General features: G+C 37.0%; 1 protein-coding gene across 4 annotated transcripts in view; it reads right to left on the bottom strand.

The window, feature by feature from the left end:
• The window catches only part of CADM2 (cell adhesion molecule 2), a 701,199-nt gene that overhangs the window by 128,640 nt on the left and 552,809 nt on the right, over positions 1-19,750 (bottom strand). For all 4 annotated transcript variants that reach the window (XM_052794467.1, XM_052794469.1, XM_052794468.1 and 1 more), the window contains 2 exons: positions 5,141-5,293; positions 2,546-2,683 (listed from right to left, as the gene is read on the bottom strand). In XM_052794467.1, the coding sequence (XP_052650427.1) occupies positions 2,546-2,683; positions 5,141-5,293 (291 nt within the window). The remainder of the gene's footprint in view (positions 1-2,545; positions 2,684-5,140; positions 5,294-19,750) is intronic.

Below are 19,750 nucleotides of genomic sequence, written 5' to 3'. Positions count from 1 at the left end.
AAAAAATATTCCTGAAACTAAAAATAATTTTGTACATAATATTGTTGAAAGAGTATGTAACAAATTTTGTTGAAAAAATAGGTGATTTTTTTTTTAAATTATGTATTTAGCTTCTCTGATATTTTTGCTTTTAATAATTTTCCAGAAACATCACCAAAATGCTAAACTGCAGATGGCTTTGTTAATTTGGTGCATATATGAGAGACAGAACACTAAAGTGAAAGTTATGGTACTCAGTGCTTCACATTCAGTCTCTCTCATGACTAACACTTACTCTATCAAACAGTATTCCTTCACCAGATGATGATTCCTTTTTTGAGTAATAGCAATGGAGCTACAATTTTAGAATGGCTTTTTCCCCTTTGGTGCAACTCTGAACTCAATGCATCATTTATATTCTTTTGCACCATGTCTAATACACTGTAACACAATTGGATTTACTGGTGCTAGACAGATGAACTCCTAACCTTTAATGTCAGCTGCATTAGCATATAATTTCATATCTATTTTCTCAGATTTATCATTTCACCTTTTACAGTGCACAAAGCTAATGTAACTTCTGCTGATGCCACTGCAAACTGGTTAGGTTATTTTATTTCTAACCTTTGAGAAATGGCAATGTGCTCTTCAGAAGACCTAGAAAACTAAACTGAAATGAATGTGCTCAGTACTTTCCTCTCATTTTTTTTTCCTTACTGTTCTTTTTCACACATCTTCTTTGTTCCTTCCCCACCTTCTTTTTAAAAAAAACATCCCTTTAGGAACTGTGGAGAAGAGCAAATTAGTTAAAGAGTCAAATCATCAGATTGCTTGCTTGGCTTCAATTACATATCAGCTGAAAGAAAGGCAAAGTTATTACATCAGATTTTAAAATATAATTTTTAAAATAACACCTTTTCAGATTAGTTGCCTTGCTGTTACACCAACTGTATCAGCGGTTCTCTTAAAGTATTGACATTGCTTAGACTGATTTTCAATCTTTACATGTCTTGAATATCTATATGCATCCTGTCATCTTTTCTGGATGACAGAATCTACGCTGTGCCATGTGTGTTAGCTCTGCTGTTAAATTCCTCTTTTTAATTATGTTTGATGAGGCGCTGCTTCACTTTCAGCAATTTCCTCAAATTTCCCAGTGGCTGGAAAGAATGATTCTGTTTCCTCATTTTCTATCCCTGTTACAATGCTCAAACACATATCAAATGATTCCAGCCTAAAAATCCCATCTCCTTCAACACTATTCTGATTTTCTTCAGAAATCTAAAGATGCTTCTAGAATGGACTGGGTTCCTTGGACAATCAACTGCAATCTCCTTTATTTACCAATTTTATATCACAGCTCTGGTTGTGTACATTGAACGGTGGTAGAGAATAGTAAAGGAAGATTAATGGATTCTGTAATTAATGCTGTAACTTTGCTTGAGGCAGTTCACTGAGCTAACAAAATCCACAATGTCAGACAAATATGAGACAAAGCAGAGAAAAGTTGGGTTTTTTAAAAAAAAGCTACACAGAAAAGGTGGATTTTGAATCATTTCTTGATCTGGTCTTACAGCAGAATGAATACAGGTGACATGAATAAATACCAATACCTTATCCTTTTTATTCATCTACTCTATAATGGGTACCTCAGTTGGCTGTGGTAGATGTGACTACACCTTCTGTTATAGGAAGCTCTGTCCACCCATTCACCAAAAAGGATTTTAAACTACCCCAACACTTATGAGAATATGGCCTAGAAAACTGAGTTTTAAGAACATACAAAGTGAAAGAGAAGGCAGGAAAGAAATGAATAGCTTTTATATGCAACTCTTTCCTATCTCACTGTGCCCTCAAAGGCAAATCCTTGCTTTCAGCTTCGGTTTCAGTTACCCAATGACTTTTCAGTTACAGCAGACTTTGTCCAACTCCCCCCAGTCCCTGTGAAGTTCTCCTCATCCCCTTTAAGGTCTGCCTTCTCCCTGCTCCTCACCGCACTCTCAGCATCCTTGCCCCAGCTGCAGGTTCCCAGTTTCCCAACTGAGATTCCCTGAATTGCTACACCTTGACTTTTCCTCACCAAAGCGGGCTCTGTAGCTCCCCAATGGGAAGTGCAATCTCCTGTCTCCTCCAGACGGTTCTGCCTCACCCGGTCACTTTACTTAGAGGACTGTAACATAAAACTGGCCATTGACCAAATCAGACATATGTCATCTTAGAAAGGCAAAAAGGAAATGAAAAGGTAAAATATCTGGGGTGAGTGGTATGGCTGTGATAACAACAATCCATAAAATGTTTCTCTATGAAGCATCACAGTTGAGTTTATTATGCTGAACAGAGTTCAGAACAATTCAAAACTTCACTTTTTACGATTTGAAGAAAAAATAAAAAGATGGCTATATGACCACTCCAGTAATTTACAATCAATTCCTTATCTACATACTATCACTGATTCATTTAACGATTAAATATGAGAAACTTTCCAAACATGAATTAAAAAATATAATTCTAAATAATGTATAGTTTTGACAATTGGACCAAATTACATCAAAGTCCTTTTAAATACCTTTAACTTCTTTGTCGTTCTTGAACCATCTGATATCGGCTGCTGGTTTACTACCAGATGTCTTGCAAGTTAGCTGCATCCTCTCTCCCTCCATAACTGGTGAGGTAAATCCAGTAATTTGTGGCTTCTCAGGAACACCTAACAGGCAAACAAGCAAAATATCTCTGATAGTGTCAGCTGCTGCTGCCATTAATGTATGACCAGCTTAAAGCTCACTTCTTCATATGCTCTCAATTCTGGAAACAGCATAATTAGTTCCTTGCCTTGTCAGTGAATCTTGTTTCCTATTGCAAATAAACTGTCAATCTGAACGGTAGTTGATTATAAAGAATTAAAGAAAACAGAAATTATCTAGTTTTCTAAGGGAAACAGATGTATTTTAAAAACTATCCTATCTACGTATATTCTGCATGCAGGTCTAGTCTGACTTGGTATTATAAGGTTTAAACTGGTCTGCACAGCAAGCAGGGTGACAAAGTATGTAAGTACAGCTGTGAAAATAAAATGTAACTGGCAACAAAAAGCTGAACTGATCTAAGTTCAGAACAGATGCTTTAAGCATGAATTATGAAGATTTTAATACAAAATCCAGGGAAAAGGGAGGATGAAAATACGTACAGGAGTTACTTTATCTTCACAGAACACATAACCGAAAAAACAAGAGGTACAATCACAATTCCATTGGCTATGGAGAATTCTTCAGCTGAAGCCAAGTTCTTTGGAGGAGATCATGACATACTATACACCTAATATTAAATTTGCAAATAGCTGTTTTTCAATGAACCATGGAAGATTTTAAAAAAAATTATGAAGATAATTGGGAAAAATTTGATCACTATGTGTATAAATCCATTTGACTTCTGAAAACCCAAGAATCACTTATTTTAAAGTGATAATGATGACCGTAATTTAAAAATGTCTCAAAATGTCATTGTTATAACTTGCACCTGCAGCGCTTTGACACATTTGTATTTCTGGCTAGATAAAGGGATCAGTCACAGTAATTGATCCTGTGCCCTGTATTTCACAATTTGGTTTGTTTACATCTCTTTTCCAAAATGACAGATTATGTACATAAAAAGCAAGCAGCAGTACCTATCGTATAGTACATTTCTGTAATAAATCTACTTCTTTCTTTCAGGACAGAAAATGGTATCTACTATAATACCTTGACACTTAAATCTTCTAATCCGTAACAGAGCAGTCAATAAAGAGATTATTAGTCATAAAAGGATAGTGTATCTGATTAAAAGATGTAATACTTTCAATGGAAAATATCCCTTTCTTATATAGAAAGTGTTCCAAGAGTTTAAAATGTTACTTTGAAACAGAAAATTACAAATAAAAAATGAAAAAAGACAGGCATCTTAAACCTTGCAGCTTGCTTTCTTGGAAGGTAAGTAGCTGATGTTGGGAAAATTTCATGAAACCCTCCCCCAAAATGAAGGTAAAACTAAAAGGACTGTGAAAGGTGAAGTTACTTTGGTTAATAAATATTGGCTAAATGTTTTTTTGCCTTTGTAACACCTTTCCATGCCTTTCTGCCATCTAAAAGGTTGAACTGGCCCACTCATCTACTGTTTAGATCATGAGATGCCTCTCTACAGCAAAGAAGATTAACCGTAGGCAGTTGTTATTCCAGAATATTCTGTTTTGAGTGGGTATTTTTTGTCTTTAATGGCAAACTTGTGAAGATTTTTGTAAAATAGTCTCACAGGGACTAAAAGGGAGACGTATTTCACATCCTATGCACAAAACCAATTCCCTTACTGGATTAATGTGAATATTACTGTCAGAGAGAACTTCTTACATTAGTGCTATTAAATTCAACTGTCTGCCTGTCTACTTAGAAAAATAAAACAAAAAGAAAAAAAGAGTCAAGTTCAGGGACAGAAAAAGGAGAAAAGAATAAAAATCAATCTCTAAAATCATATAACCTCTTAGGTACGCAGGTGTGTTTCAATGAACTATAGCAATTTCAGCTGATTGGGCTACTGACATTCATAGAATCATATAAAGCTTCGAGCAGAAACTTTATTTCCTGGGCATCTCTCGAAATCTATTGCTTTTCTATGTGTATCTATAACCTTTGGGGAAAACAGCAGAGCATTTAGAGGATAAAGCATAAAAGAAGCAGCAAACCCAGTGAAAATATGCACTTCATAGACAAAAAAAGAAAGCAGAATGAGCCAAGAAAATGCACAGCTAAGGAAAAACGATAAAGCTCTAAAGCCCGTTTTGATTTCATGCTTTCTGATTTTCTCCCCTTTGCCCTACACAATACATTGTTAGGAGATGAACACATGCACTTTCTTCGCACTTCTGGTGCTTGGGATGTAGAGGGTATGTCCATTTTATGGAGCACTCATACCGTGGTATTTGTGTGCTCTCTAATTCATTATCCTGCCACAGTGCAAATAGTAAGAGGTATGTTATTTTTCAACACAACAACATGAAACAATAAACTTCAGGGAAACAAGATCAGACATTTACATTTATCTTCTGCCAACTTTAGAAAAGTTCATTCTTATCATAATTTGCCAAAGCCTGAGAAACTTAACACTTGCTTTTTTATGCTCAGCTATTTATACTTACCGAGAACGGTAAGAAAAGCCTTGGAAGTTTTGACAGGCATAGTAAATAGAGAGCAGGTGTACTGCCCTTCATCCGACAGAGACACATCACTGACACTGATACTCAGTTCATGCCATGAAGCTCGGACCAGCTCAATTCTATTGTCCCTCAGAGCTGAAAAAACAAAAATTCATGTTATAAGGTAGGAAACAGCACAGGAACAAAGACTGGTACGTTATAAAAGAGGCTCAATGAAGTAGCCTAGTGAAATCATGCCCTAGAATACAGGGATATGGACACAGTTGTCTTTGTGCATAGTAGTTTGTTTCCTCTGTGGAATAAGGTACAAGAGTTCAGCAAGTTTCTGAATAGTGTACTGAGTGACTTGTAAAGTATGTAAACCTAGAAACTAAGGGACTTTATTTACCTTTCATCTTCCTCTGAAAACACCAACATTGACTTTGATTTCTGCCCCCTAATAGTTTTGTTCAGTGCCTAAAATAACTCCTTCCTAAAACCATTTCTTTTTTCATGTATTTACAAATGTGGCTGAATATTGAGAATCCCGTTTTCATCTACTAACAAACTATATTTTCAACTAAGAAGTCAAGCATTGCATAGCTTGCCTACAGATTTTTCCCACATCCATTACTACTCATATTGAACTGGAATATCAGATTTCTTGAATGCTGTAAGGGTATTTCTTATGATGAATATATTGAAAGTTCCACTTCTACATGCATATATAATACATTTAAAGGTTTGAGGTAATTGAATATAGTGGTTTACTTTTTTGATTATGAATAAAAATCTGATCTTCTATCAGAAAATCCTTCCTAACAAAATTTTGTTTGCATGAAACCACTAAGGGAAGAGTAGCAGGTAGATCTACTTAAATTCAAGATGTCACATTAGCTAATGCTTTAAAATTTTAAATATATTAAAGCCTATGTTTAGATTAACCCACATTTTCTATTGAAAAACAGTCAAAACATCCCCAAACATTCCATTTCTCTGCAGTAAAGCCATTTCAGGATTGACATATATTAATCAGTCTTTCTGCAGCATAGAAATACCAGTATCATAAGTAACTAAACACCATAATTCTCCTAAGCAAACAATAAAAAAGCCTCTATAACTCAGAAAGTATTGCTGTATGCATCTATATTCAAATCTTTGACCTGACAGTATTTGAATCTTCAGTGAGTCTATTTTTATACTAAGCTTCTGAAAGTCAAAAGTAAAATCAGACTATTATAATTACTGGGAGAGCTATGCTTTGATTTGATTTGTGAGAAGAACCAAGGTGTTCAAGTCCCTAATGCTGTTCTCACTCACCTCTTTCTAAAATCCCCAAAGGCTCTTAGATTTGTTTCTCCTAACATTTATATCTTCCAATGATATAAACAAAGCTTTACTGTGGTTCTTTTGCTACTAAATCTAGATGTTTCTGCCCCATTGCAAGGCTCTCCAAGTGCTGTCAATACAGGAAGATTTACACCAAAATAAGCAGCAAAAATGAAGATTCAGCAAAAATGTCACTTGAATTTGTTGTCTTCTAAGGCTACCATTCAGGTTTCTTTACAGTGATCTCAAGTTGAATTTACTGGTTATTTCAGGGTAGGCCAGCTAAAGCTTGACTTATTCTCAGCAGGGTCTGATGACTGAAAGGTGACAGCTTAAGCAGACCTAACATACAAGCATGCCATGAACTGCTCCAAGGCACATCAAAGTGACTGAGTTTGTGTAATGGACACATTCCAAACGTAACTGAGACATCTTCTGGCCAGCCACAGCAAGAAAGAAATAATTATGTAGTATATAATATAAAATTCATATAATGATGGAAAATAGGTGCAACATTAAAGCAAACAAGCAAACAAAACAAAAGCCACAAAATGAAAAGCTATGCATATACCAATATGCTGACATAGTGGGCAACAAAAAGAAGCTCAAGAAAACAAAAAGTACATAGAAGCAAGCTTCTACCAACCCAGAATAGCAGGCAAAGCTGATGACTGTGGCTTTACTAGCCAAAAGTCCTCACAACAGTGAAGCTTTTGCTATCTTTGAGGAAGTGGATGGGGACTCAGAATTCACTTCTCAGCATTTCAATTCTAGTCAGATGCAAACTGAGCAGATGTAAGAATGGTACTTTATTTCACATTGCTGACCTTTCAAACAAAATTATTTTCAAAATGACCCAGTGCTTCCAAATGGTTTGATTACCACCACACCCGTATATATAATTTGGAGAATAGCATAGGAACTACAAAAAACCCCTCAGCACCCCATAATTTGAAAGTAATGATTTTTGCCTCCCCTTAATCAGAAAATATTTAAAAAATAATGCAGTATTTCATCTTACATCATATTTTATTTTTTTATAATTCTCCTTTGCTACTGCTTCATGATAAAGATTTATGTAGCTGTTGAAATATTTTCCTATAGACGAGGCAATGTGCAGAATTTCATGCACTAAAAAGAACTGTAATGAATCCCACTAGAGCACAAATGGACTACAGATGATGCCAATAGCACACCATTTCGATCCTACTGGTACACAAAAATCCTATTGAAATATAAGCCACCTGCATCAACTACATTCCTACTGCTCCTCTCCCTCATTTCCTCCCCTCCACACCTTTTTTACCCTTTGTGCAACATAGAAACCTCGGCTCAGTCAATTTTCTGGAAAACTGGTAAAAACAACCACTGATCAAGAGCTAATACCAGATGTTCCATGTTTCAGCCTGGAGTGAATTTTTACTGAAAGAACAGAAAGAAAGAGTTCTGTAATGGAAATACCAACACAGAGCCTTTGCAAAAAGTGCTGCAAATAGCACCAACATAACACTCCTTTGCAGAAAAGCTGTTTGTCAGAAGCATTTTTATAAGTGCTATGTCTAAATGCAATTAATTATGTGCGCCATCAATTTCAAACCTAAACATCTGCAAGCTTTCCTGTCTACGCAGATTTGAGAGCAAACCAATGAGAAAACTCTACTGCTATTGCTTAGACAAGGCTAGCACTTACGTGGAGTCTTTTTAGAATCTTATTTTCAAACTTCATTCCTACATCTATGTCTATATCCTTATCTGAATCTGTTTGGAAAGACACCAATTCCTCTTAAGAAATTGACAGCTGTGACGGATGCCAGAACTGGTTTGTTTCCGTTTTCTGTGTTAGGTATATTTTGCTAAAAATGGTGAAGTTGGATCAGAGAAGAAGTGGCTGCCTAACTATCTAGTCCTGGCTCCTACACCCTGGGGCAGGGGGAACCCTCTGGGAGAGGACAACTGCTCCCTTGGATGGCAAATGAACAGTTGGCAGCATTGGAGAAGCCAGGAGTACTTCTAGCCAGCTAGCAGTCTCCAAGCATGGAGACCGAGTGGAGCAGCGGTCTTGCGCAGGGCACAGAGAGTAAACCCTTGCCAAGCCTGTTGATGGAGCAAAGAAGCCCGGGGAGCCTGAACAGAAGCCAGCTACTGAAAGGTATCAACTGGCAAACAAATGCTTGAAGGAGAAGACAGTCCTCAAGGAGCTAGTGGATGGGAAGAAAATCTATTTACAATACTCTGTGTTTGATCTCTTTCAGCAGATCTGAGTTCTACTTGTTTAAAGAGCAATCTCATCTAGATTATTATTCTCTATTTAAAGGACATGAGCTTCAAAAGTGTTCTGTAAGCTTTTTGATTGCTCGCTCTTTGAAGTGAGAATTGCCCCAAACAGGGCAATTTTACCACAACGTTCAAGCCAACTCGAGGCTCTAGCATAGAAGTTTAAATAAAGTACAATAAAGTAAAATACAAAATGTTCTCTCTTATTTAATTAACAGCTGAAAACAAAAGTAGAACACATATGGGGACATTCTGCATGAATTTGGAGTTTAGTACACACTAATAAACAGATTTCCTATATACTGAAATGTCCATGCATTGTTCAATACAAACAGCAGTAAATATTTCTGGCTCCCCACAAATGTTAACAGGAAACTCCAAGCTTTTTTTTGAAGTGTCTCCTACTAAAATACAGCTGTGGTATTGTACTCAGGTGACAGTATTTATTCCTCCTTTTTTTGAGAAGGTTATACTAATAGTTCCATTTGCATTCCACGGATAGTTTCTGAATACTATTTATTAGTTGTATTGTGGTAGTGACTAGACAGCCCAGGTGAGCACAGAAAAAGTTTTGTCCTTAAAGACTCTACAAGCTCTGTCCTCACTTGACTTGTGTGGTTTCCTAGGCTCGCTCCTACCTCTGCCTGCTCTTTCAGAACCTTTTCTGGAAGCTCTTTCTTTTTTCCATTTCACTTCAGTAGAAGCCCAGCAGAACTTTTTGGCCTTTTCCTGGGGGTTTTCACTTACATTCCTGAATCTTTACCTTATCAATAGTTTGCACACCTACATTTTTGCATGATACAGAGATGCTACAAAAAGGGTAAATAAGCAGAATATGTATTTGACCTCTGGGAAATACACCTATGCCAAAACATTAACAAATACCACCACTGATGTCTCCTTCCTGGAGTCTTATGTTGCAAGCACTTCCAAAAAATATAAAATGCAACAAGAAATATAGTTGCATAGTAAATTCCAATATGCCCTAAGTACATAATTTCAGTTTTCTGTAATTCCCAGGCACATAAGGTGTAGTTAATTTGCAAGATATGAAATAATTATGCATAAAATACTTGTTCCTAAGCAGACACACTTCATTTATTTTACTGGTCATTCTCTTTTTCTGTGGAAAAGATTTCCCTTCAGAATGTTTTCTGACACAGAAACAAGCAACCTTGATAATTTGCATAGTTTAGGTTATTATGAGTAAAAGATACGGTCATGTATTTCAGCTGCATTAATTAGCAATTGTTGAGACTGACGACCACTGCAATAAACCCGTCTCCTTGTTCACAATCACAAAAAGTGTACTTTATTTTTTGCCAAAAATAATATAATGGTCATATGTAGTCATGTAGTGAAATCTTGCAATAGCAATTATATCAAAGAGAGAAAAGAAACTTAGAAATTCACACTGTCATGGAAAAAAAAATGCACGTTTCATACTGGGTGGAAAAGGCAGTTCAACCTGTTAGATGTAGTAGCCAAAGAGCAGCATCTCTAATCTTATTTCTCTAAAATGACTACATCTTACAGTATTTTGAGTCATATATTTGAAGAATTGGGAAAAACAAACAACAAAACCCCTAAATCCTCCAGAGTAATTTGCAGATGTTTTGACAATATTAACTTGACATATGCTGCAATCCTGGGATTCGCTCAACAAAATTTTCTTTCTTATGTTAGAGCTGTTCCCTCTGTCACGGGACTAATGTAACCATTACTTGGAACCAGAAAGATTTCTGATACTCCACAGGTCGTGCTAAAGTCCCAGAAATTTAATACTTATGAAACTGAAACAATCCCTCTGATTTTCAGATTCCAACTTTCTGAATGCAGTACCATCATCAAATCTGAAATAGATTTCAAGGAATTTATATTGTGTTTCCAGATATACTTAGATATACTTGAGAAGGCCTTTTGCTTTGTTCCTAATGTATTCAATATACCAAGATGCCTATAGGGATGATCTACAGCACTCGCTTATAGCTATGCCTCAAAATCTGTCAGGCCACGGACCACCACCACCACCAGGGAAAGAAAAAAAGAGACAGAAGGGGAGTAAATGGAAAAAACCCCAAACTATTATTGTATTCTGTGCTTAGTCTTCTAAGCCTTCATACTTCTTTTCAAAACATTTCAATTTCCTTTAAGAAAATCAGGCACTCATTAGTCTGTTGCTGTATTAACAGTTTGCCCATTTCCAACTGATAAGCAGTTGTTCTATTGATGCCTAACCTATCTAGTAGGTACCTGCATGGTATCTGAACTAATATTTTAAAACTTCTCAATTATTTGTATGTGGAAAGAAAATCCTTTTCCTTCCTCTTTCATTTCCAGTCATGCAGTTTGATTACTTTCATACAAGGAGGGATACAAGGCTAGTGTGGCAGTGTGGATATTTAGAAATCATATGTTTTCTACTTCTATTTCTGCATGTGGTGAGGCCATTTTTACCTCTCACTGGAAATGAACTCCATAGCATCGTGCCTGTGAAACTATCACTTTTGCTCTTATTACTAGCTGGTCATGATTCCAACAGAGTCCAAAGGTCAGATAGATAGATGATCTTTTAATCAGTCTACAGTCATGACAGATTTCAGTACTGGGACAGAAACATTGAAATTGAGCCTACTTCAACAGGTAATGCTAATATAAAGGGAAAAGCACTTGGTAATACATTAGAAGTTTCTATGCAACCTATTAGATTGGCTGACGTGTACTGTTGGAGTCCTTTAAAGGTGACATAATTTCTAAGTAAAATTAGTGGAAATAACAAAAACTGAAGGTCACAATACTGTGGACAGATCTTCGGCTAATTGGCTGTGGAACAGTATTCTGGCTAATTTGCAGATACATGATGATTTTTTTCCCCATTAGGGAAGTCATTAGTAACACAGATGAGTTCAAACAGACATATCAAACAGCGTCTTTCACAGTTTTGTGTCACTCAGATGCTGTGGATACTTCAACTTGACTGAATTTTCCAACCCATTCATGTACTTACTTAATCAACTCAGGGCATCAGTTTCGTAGAAGGTGCTAAGTAAGGTTTTTGAAATGGAAGAACAACATAACAATCCTTGGAGATTAGTTTTGCTTTCATTCCAGTGCATTTCTCTTTCTCTTTGAACCTTTCTAAAGTACTTGGTAATCAAAAGGAAGAAACAACGGGGTCAATAGGAATATACTTCTTCTACCTCTAATCATCTGGTCATCTTCTACTTTATGCTCTGGCTTGCAATCTAATAAGAAGAGACTAGATCGTTCTCAGCTGAGAAATACTGCTGAAATATTTGAATAGCTTATTTAGAAAGCAATGTTCAACAGCAAGCTGCTTTCTCCTTTCTATATTTTTCAGATTTTTTGCACATTGGATAATGCTTGTCTTTTGAGAATCATAAGGATGACATTTATTGTCTTAGAAGGTCCGAGGGCTGCCTCACTTTCACATAAGAAATTTAAGTTTCAAATCCTTCCCAAACATACGGGGTTTGAACTGTGAAGATGCTTTATTGTTTTATTGTGTTGGAATAATGTTTAACTGTACCTCCAAAAAATAAAACAAAAATCACATTAGTCAGGATGAAATGTTGTCTCACAAGGTCTGCTCATCTGGTTCCTTCTGCAGTGGGGAATTACAAGATTTCCTACTACACTAATGGAACTGGACATGTGCCACAGCACAATCTTTAAAAATCATACTTCTCAAATATGCAGCTGCAAAAATTAAAATTGCAAAATGATCTGGCAAGGTTAGAGATGGACAGAATTCAAATTAATGAGATTCAATAGATAAAACTAATTGGTAATCTTATATATCAAGTTGGAGACTGATCTTTTGAAAGCAGTAATGCAGGAAAGAAGCCCCAAGGATTTGTCATGGTTTAACCCCAGCCAGCAACTAAGCACCACGCAGCCGCCCGCTCACTTCCCCCCTCACCCAGTGGGAAGGGAGAGAGATTCAGAAAAAAAGTAAAACTCGTGGGTTGAGATAAGAACAGTTTAACAGAATAGAAAAGAAGAAACTAATAATAATAGTAATAACAATAATAAAATGACAGTAATAATAATAAAAGGATTGGAATATACAAAACAAGTGATACAGAATGCAACTGCTTACACCCGCCAACCAATGCCCAGTTAGTTCCTGAGCAGCGATCCCTCCCCACCCAACTCCCCCCAGTTTATACACTGGGCATGACGTCGCATGGTATGGAATACCCCTTTGGCCAGTTTGGGTCAGCTGTCCTGGCTGTGTCCCCTCCCAACAACTTGTACCCCTCCAGCCTTCTTGCTGGCTGGGCATCAGAAGCTGAAAAATCCTTGACTTAGTCTAAACACTACTTAGCAACAACTGAAAACATCAGTGTGTTACCAAAATTCTTCTCACCCTGAAACCAAAACATAACACTATACCAGCTACTAGAAAGAAAATTAACTCTATCCCAGCCAAAACCAGGACAGGATTACAGAGGAAATTATTTAACTATATGTTCAAATGCAGCACCACTCTAAAAAGATGAATCCTATTCCGGGTTGTACTGATCCTGGCAATTATGGTAAAAGGAAAAATAATGCTACAATATTCCAAAACTGCATACATCATACTGTGTCATATATTGTAAATTACAGATAGAAACAGGCTCTCAGTTGGGAAAGTAATTTCTGAAGGTCTACCGATGGAATATTACTGCAAAAGTAATGCTACAAAAATGAAAATAATACAATGGAGAGCTGTAATAACAGTCCACACCTACCTAAGAAAATACTAATAGAAGGTAGAAAAATCTTTTTTTTTTCTATAATTTTGAGGGTAATACTGAAAACATAAACCAGTATGTTTCAGGTTAAATGAGAGTTCATTGTAAGTGAGAAGTATTAGATAGTGACATTATTGAAGTAGAAAGGATAAATAAATACTAATCCTCTTGCAAACTAAAATAAGGGTACACAGATTTCCAAGTTTATTCTCCTATGAAGACCACACCAGGCAATTTCTCCTCATGCTGCTGACGTTGATACTTATCATTGTGTTAACAGTACTTAAATTATTGCAGACCAAGGCAGTGTTAAGCTTGTTTAGGTATTAAAAACTATCTAGAGCTCAGAGCACAGCACAGAGCTCTACCAAGACAGCCTATGTATTTTGAAAAACATCAGATACAGTATACTCACTTTTTCCTCTTCAAGAGACTGCCCTTTACAGTCACTGCTGGTTACCCTCATGCACTGGCTTTAGTCAGCTTTAGATGCAAGGAATTCTAAAGGGTAGGGAACACAGAACAACTCGGGCAAATTTTACACTCTTAGCCCTGCTGGAAATCCAGTTTCTCCTCAAACCTGCCCATGTGCAATATGTTCTACATATGTGTCTGCAGCTGACCATGTCTTAAGGAAGCTGCAGAACTGAGTTATACCTGTATTTCTCTAACCTTGTAGATGGTGACATTACAGTTCTGCTCATTCACTAGCTAAACTTAATGATCCCATCATACTGAAAATCTTTTTAGTGGCATGAATGAGTAATACTCATGGTAGAGTCACATTTATGGTATTGCTTTGTATTTCTTGGAAAGTCACAGCCTCCTAATTTCTAAAGAGTGCAGTCCTGTTCAAACATATTATCTCAGCAGAATCGGGAGAGACTCTCTCACTTATTAATGATCTAAGAGAGATCTCTCTTTAAATAAGAACAGCTATAAGATGCCCCTATTCTTTCTGCACTTCTTGATCATTCATGTAGATATATAGATTAACATCGTTCTTCCTGTAGCAGATAGCTACATTGGCTAGACATGCAGTAGGAATACTCATTTGTCCTAGCTATATTAAGAAGTCAGACTCCTTAAACTCCTGCTGCAGTCAGTGGAGCAAGATAGCTTCCTCCAGAGGCCAATTAAGAACAGGTCATTGCCTTGAAATTATTACAGAACCTGAACAAAACAGCAAAGAAATCATCAATGATTGATGAGTGTATCTGCAGTCAATCTAGCAATTGATTCCAGTACCAATGTAGAGTCAAATACTAATGTATGTGTCAATACTGAAGATATTAGTGGTGTTAGCGATGACTCGCAGGTCTCACTATTGAGGAATTGAAATATGGAACAAAGTATCAAGAGAGATTTGAGATGAGTCTAGTGCAATTCCAGAAAGGATTGTCAGAAAGCTCTTTGGTGGTTTTAACATCTTTTATCATAGAGCCTTGTTGTGGTTTAAGCCCAGCTGGCAGCAAAGCGCCATGTGGTCTCTTGCTCAGTCCTCCCCGCCCTGCTGGGATGGGGAGGAGAATTGGAAGAAAAACACCCAACTCTCGTGGGTTGAGATGAGTTTAATAGGATAACACAAGGAGAGCAGAAATAATAATAAAAATAATACTAAGAAAAGAATATATAAAGTGAATGGTGCACAATGCAATTGCTCACCACCCCGAACCCAAGGCTCAGCCTGTTCCCAAGCTGCGATCCCTCTTCCCCCTGGCCAGCAGCCCCAGGTTATATATTGAGCATAATGTCATATGGTATCGAATATCCTCTTGGCTAGTTCAGGTCAGCTATCCTGGCTGTGCCCCCTCCCAGCTTCTTGTGAAAATTAACCCTATCCCAGCCGAACACAGGACAAGCCCTTTATAGTTTTATGATGTCCCTCATACAGCCTAGCAGCAGACAGTCTGCCTCTGAACCACAAGTACACAGATGCTTCCTCTTTTGCGGGATTTGTCTTAGTTTTCCAGATGCAGATGTGCTGTGAAGGAGACTATAATGAGAAATGATGATGGAAACAGATAATTAAGGGATTGAAGCATCTCTCATACAATGAGAGGCTGAGACATTTGGGATTGTTTAGCATGAAGAAGAAGAAAATAATGAACTTAATCCAAATTCAAAAGAAGAATCTGGCAGCAGAACTTTCTAGACCTCTAATTTTCTGAGGAACCTGCTCTAACTGGACATAGTTGGAGAAGAAAGTTGGACTAGGTGACCTCCAGAGGTCCTTTCCAACGTGAAAAATTCTGTGATCTTGTGATTCTAGATGTTTTTGGGGTAAAGAATCTGCGTATCACAAAATTCAGGAACGTGACCAATCCTGAAACACCAAGAAAAAAAACCTTTGGTGGATATTCACAAAGATTAATCTTCTTTAGCTTTTCGTAAGTAATTTTCCCCCTCATGGAGGCTTTGGATTTGAGTCCCTCAGAAGAGGTTGCCTGTCTCTCCCCTTCATAGTCAATGAAAAGAAAAAAAAAAAAAAAGAGCAACAGAAAAATTAGCTTTTCTAGGCTACACGTAGTTTGTGCAAATATGCTTCTTGTGCAGCTATATTCCAAGAATGTGGTGACTTCACAAGTGCACCAATACAATATCTGGAGTCCAAGGGTGCTGGCCAGACATATTCACCAAGTACTATGGAATATCATTTGGAAAAATAAAACAAATATTTGACATACAATGGCATGCTAAGTACTGGTAGCTGCACTGAATAAAAACTGTATGAATAAATGCATTATTTAACAAACAGTAGATACTGACAGTAACAGATGCATGGAATCATGCTACCATTGGTAGCATTTATCCCCAATATTTGACATTTTTGGGGCCATTCACATACACCAGATATATTTCAGTATACCAGAAGAAACTTGTCCATGCTTAACATAAAAGTCTAGACAAAAACAGCTGAATGCATCCTGGCTTTTTCATTTAAACATTTATTGCAGGCATTTTTTTTTTTTTTTTTAAGAGTTGGGGAAAAATATTCTTCTGGTTGTTTCTTTCTGCAGTTCAAATTGTAGCAGTAGGTAAAGGATTGAAGACATTAATTTGAAAAGCAAATATATAGAGTAACTACCACTTACAGATGCATAGCTAGAGAATGCTACTTACCCTTCACACTTGCAACAGATGATTAATAATATTGGTTGTCATACTGCACTTTTCTTAACTGGTGTAGTCTGAAGACTCACTAAGAAACCACTATAACTAACCTCTCATCAGTTTATTACTTTTGAAGGATAAATTTGTATATCATGATTGTCATACAAAAGGAAGTATTGAGTATTTAAAAATTGCAAGGAGTTGTTCCAATGTTCACTGCTTTTTGTGGCCATTTTTAATAGACTGTAAATCACTTAAATGTTGGAGATACAGTCTAAGAAGAATTTCTGAATTTACTGTGTACTACTGAATTGTTTATAATGGATCAAGAGTGACTTCCAATTCTGCTTCACAAGCTGGCTGAGACATGGCACAAGCAAAGGAGGTATATTTGGCCTTCAGGACAGTGAATGTTACTGTACTCTTTCTTGGGCTTGTCGACAAAGTGCCCATCAAAGGACATTAATTGCACATTTGGATGATAATATGTTCACAGCATCAGATGTAATAAAGAGGGCTGCAGTAACAATCTGCAACACTGGATACGTGAATGGTTTTGGTATCTAAGTTACAATATCCCATTTTTAATTATACTGTGTCCTTGATTCCTCCTTTCTCTCCTCTCTTCACTTCAGAGTTGATTCATTTAACTCCTTTTTACCTAGCATTCAACTACTTTTTCCTCTTCTCCAGGCACAAAAATTAAGACCTTTATTAAAAAAGTATTTAGAAAAATAAGCCTCTTTTCTATACACCTGAATCTCCTTTCCTATCTAACTCAGCTCCTGGTAGACTCAACAGTTCTGGAAAAATTCCAGATATCAAATCCACACAATGGTACACAATGGCATTTTAACACTACCACTTTCAATAAAAGCAGTGTTTTTTCTTCTGTTTTCCATTTTGCTTGCAAACTCTGTTTGCCAAGTTTGATGCTTTCCTCAGATCTTCCTCTTGCCCTTCTTTAATCAGGGTGTTTCTAAATTCTTTGACCAAAACTTGCTAAATTAAATTTTATATTTAATTTCTTTCCCCTGTAACAGCCTTTAGTACACTCAAGATATGTTTATCGTCCAACAGACAATATTTATCCTGCCTCACTAATCCCATCCTTTCCCCATTTTTTATTCCTCTTACTCTTCATCTTCCTTCCTTCTTTTTCTTTGAAATCTTTCCTGACTGCACACATATGTGGGTGTTGCCAGTTCTTGGAATAAGCTGTCTTTGACTCCACGTGTTCCTCCATATAGTCTCTTCATCTTTGCCCCATCAATTTTTAATTGATAAAAAGAACCTGTTGGCATCCCTCTTTTCCCCTTTTCTGTACTAAATAATTTTGTTTCCTCTGTGTGATAGATAATTTCTCTATGAGAATGAGGCCACTGAAAGAAATTAGAAAATAAGAATGGGCTAAACCAATTGCATATGAAATATACATCGGGAATACTGATTAGTAACTCTTTAAAAGGGAATAATACATAAAATTAATTTATTTCTTTATATGTCCAAATATAAACTCCAAAGTACACTTTATCTTTTCTGTAACAGAAGTGCAAAAATGTAACAACTGCAAATTTAAATTACTTTACACTTATCAGCATCCTGAGCTGTATTAGGAAGAACATTGCCAGCAGGTCCAAGGAGATGATCCTTCCCCTCTGCTCAGCACTGGCAAGGCCATACCTGAACTACTGTGTCCAGTTCTGGGCTCACCCAGTACATGAGAGACAAGGACATACTGGAGTTAGTACAACAAAGGGCCACAAAGGCGATTAAGGGACTGGACTATCTATCATATAAGGAGAGTCTGAGAGCGCTGGGACTGTTCACCCTGGAGAAGAGAAGGCTTAGGAGGATCTCATCAACGTTTATAAATACCTGATGAGGGGAGTAGAGAAGATGGAGCCAGGCACTTCTCAGTAGTTCACACTGATAGGCCAAGAAGCAGTGGGCATAAATTGAAATGCAGGAAATTCAACTTAAGCACAGAAGAAACTATTTTACTGTAAGGGTGGTCAGACACCTGCACAGGTTGCCCAGAGAGGTTGTAGAGTCTCCATCCTTGGAGATATTCAAAACCTGACTGGACACCATCTGGGGCAACGTGCTCTGGCTGACCCACCTTCAGCAAGGTGGTTGGACTACACAATGTCCAGAGGCCCCTTTCAACCTCAGCTATTCTACGATTCTCTGATTCATACAGCTTTTACTTGTATCATAATACTACAGAAAAATAAAACAAAAACAAAAGTTTTCAAGCATTCCTGTCCTCCTTTTTGGCTTTTAAATTGTTTTCTTATAATTAACAACTGATATCCCAAATAGTGCTCTGCTGAACTGTACTGAAGACAACTGATTGAGGACTATCCATCCATAGAGATAAGTCTTACCTCATATTGTTAAAATGTTGACAGATTAATGTGATCTCATCTGGAAATTAGTGTTATTCTGAGTAGGTCCTCCCAGGAAAATGTCTTTTCCCAGAACAACAAAAAATTTAAAAAACCTTTAAAAAACCTGTGACTGCATCAGTGAAAATGTTTCCAGTCAGAACAACAGAAAGGGAGGAGCTGGAGAGAAAGGAGCCTGCCAGAAGTTCGTGGTGAGTACGTACAGATGAGCTCTTGCATGCTCCAGGATCAAGTTCTAGGTGGTTCTGATCTGTTCTCAGATGCTTTTGCTACTTGTAGGATACCACAAGCTTGAGCCCCCCAAGAAAACTTTTGCATCAACACTGAATTACATCATCATGGTCAGAAATAATAATAACAAAACAGACTTTTGGAAGCTCTGGCAACCTAGATCTTCAGGGTTATTGAAAAGCCCAATAAACTCCCTCTGCACCTAGGGTTAATGTCCTCATTGAGAAAGGATGTTACTGCTAGCTAGAAATTTAAAATGTTTCCTCCTCAGACCAGTAATCCCATGGTGTTATCAGGATTCAGCTGGAGCCAAAGAAATCTATTTAAGAAAATCTCTAGTAGACAAAAAATGAGTTCTAGAATCCAGTTATTAAAGGTGCATTCATGAAGCACCTGCAAATGCTGACTGACTGAATATTCTTTTGAACCCTCTGTGCTTGATAGACAAGAATCATACTGGTTTACTTTATTTCCAAGAGGTCCATTCTGAG

The sequence above is a fragment of the Harpia harpyja genome, chromosome 8, assembly GCF_026419915.1.
Source record: "Harpia harpyja isolate bHarHar1 chromosome 8, bHarHar1 primary haplotype, whole genome shotgun sequence".
NCBI classification, from domain to species: domain Eukaryota; kingdom Metazoa; phylum Chordata; class Aves; order Accipitriformes; family Accipitridae; genus Harpia; species Harpia harpyja.
Note: the sequence above shows the minus strand (reverse complement) of the source record. Positions and strands in the feature narration are given on the sequence as shown.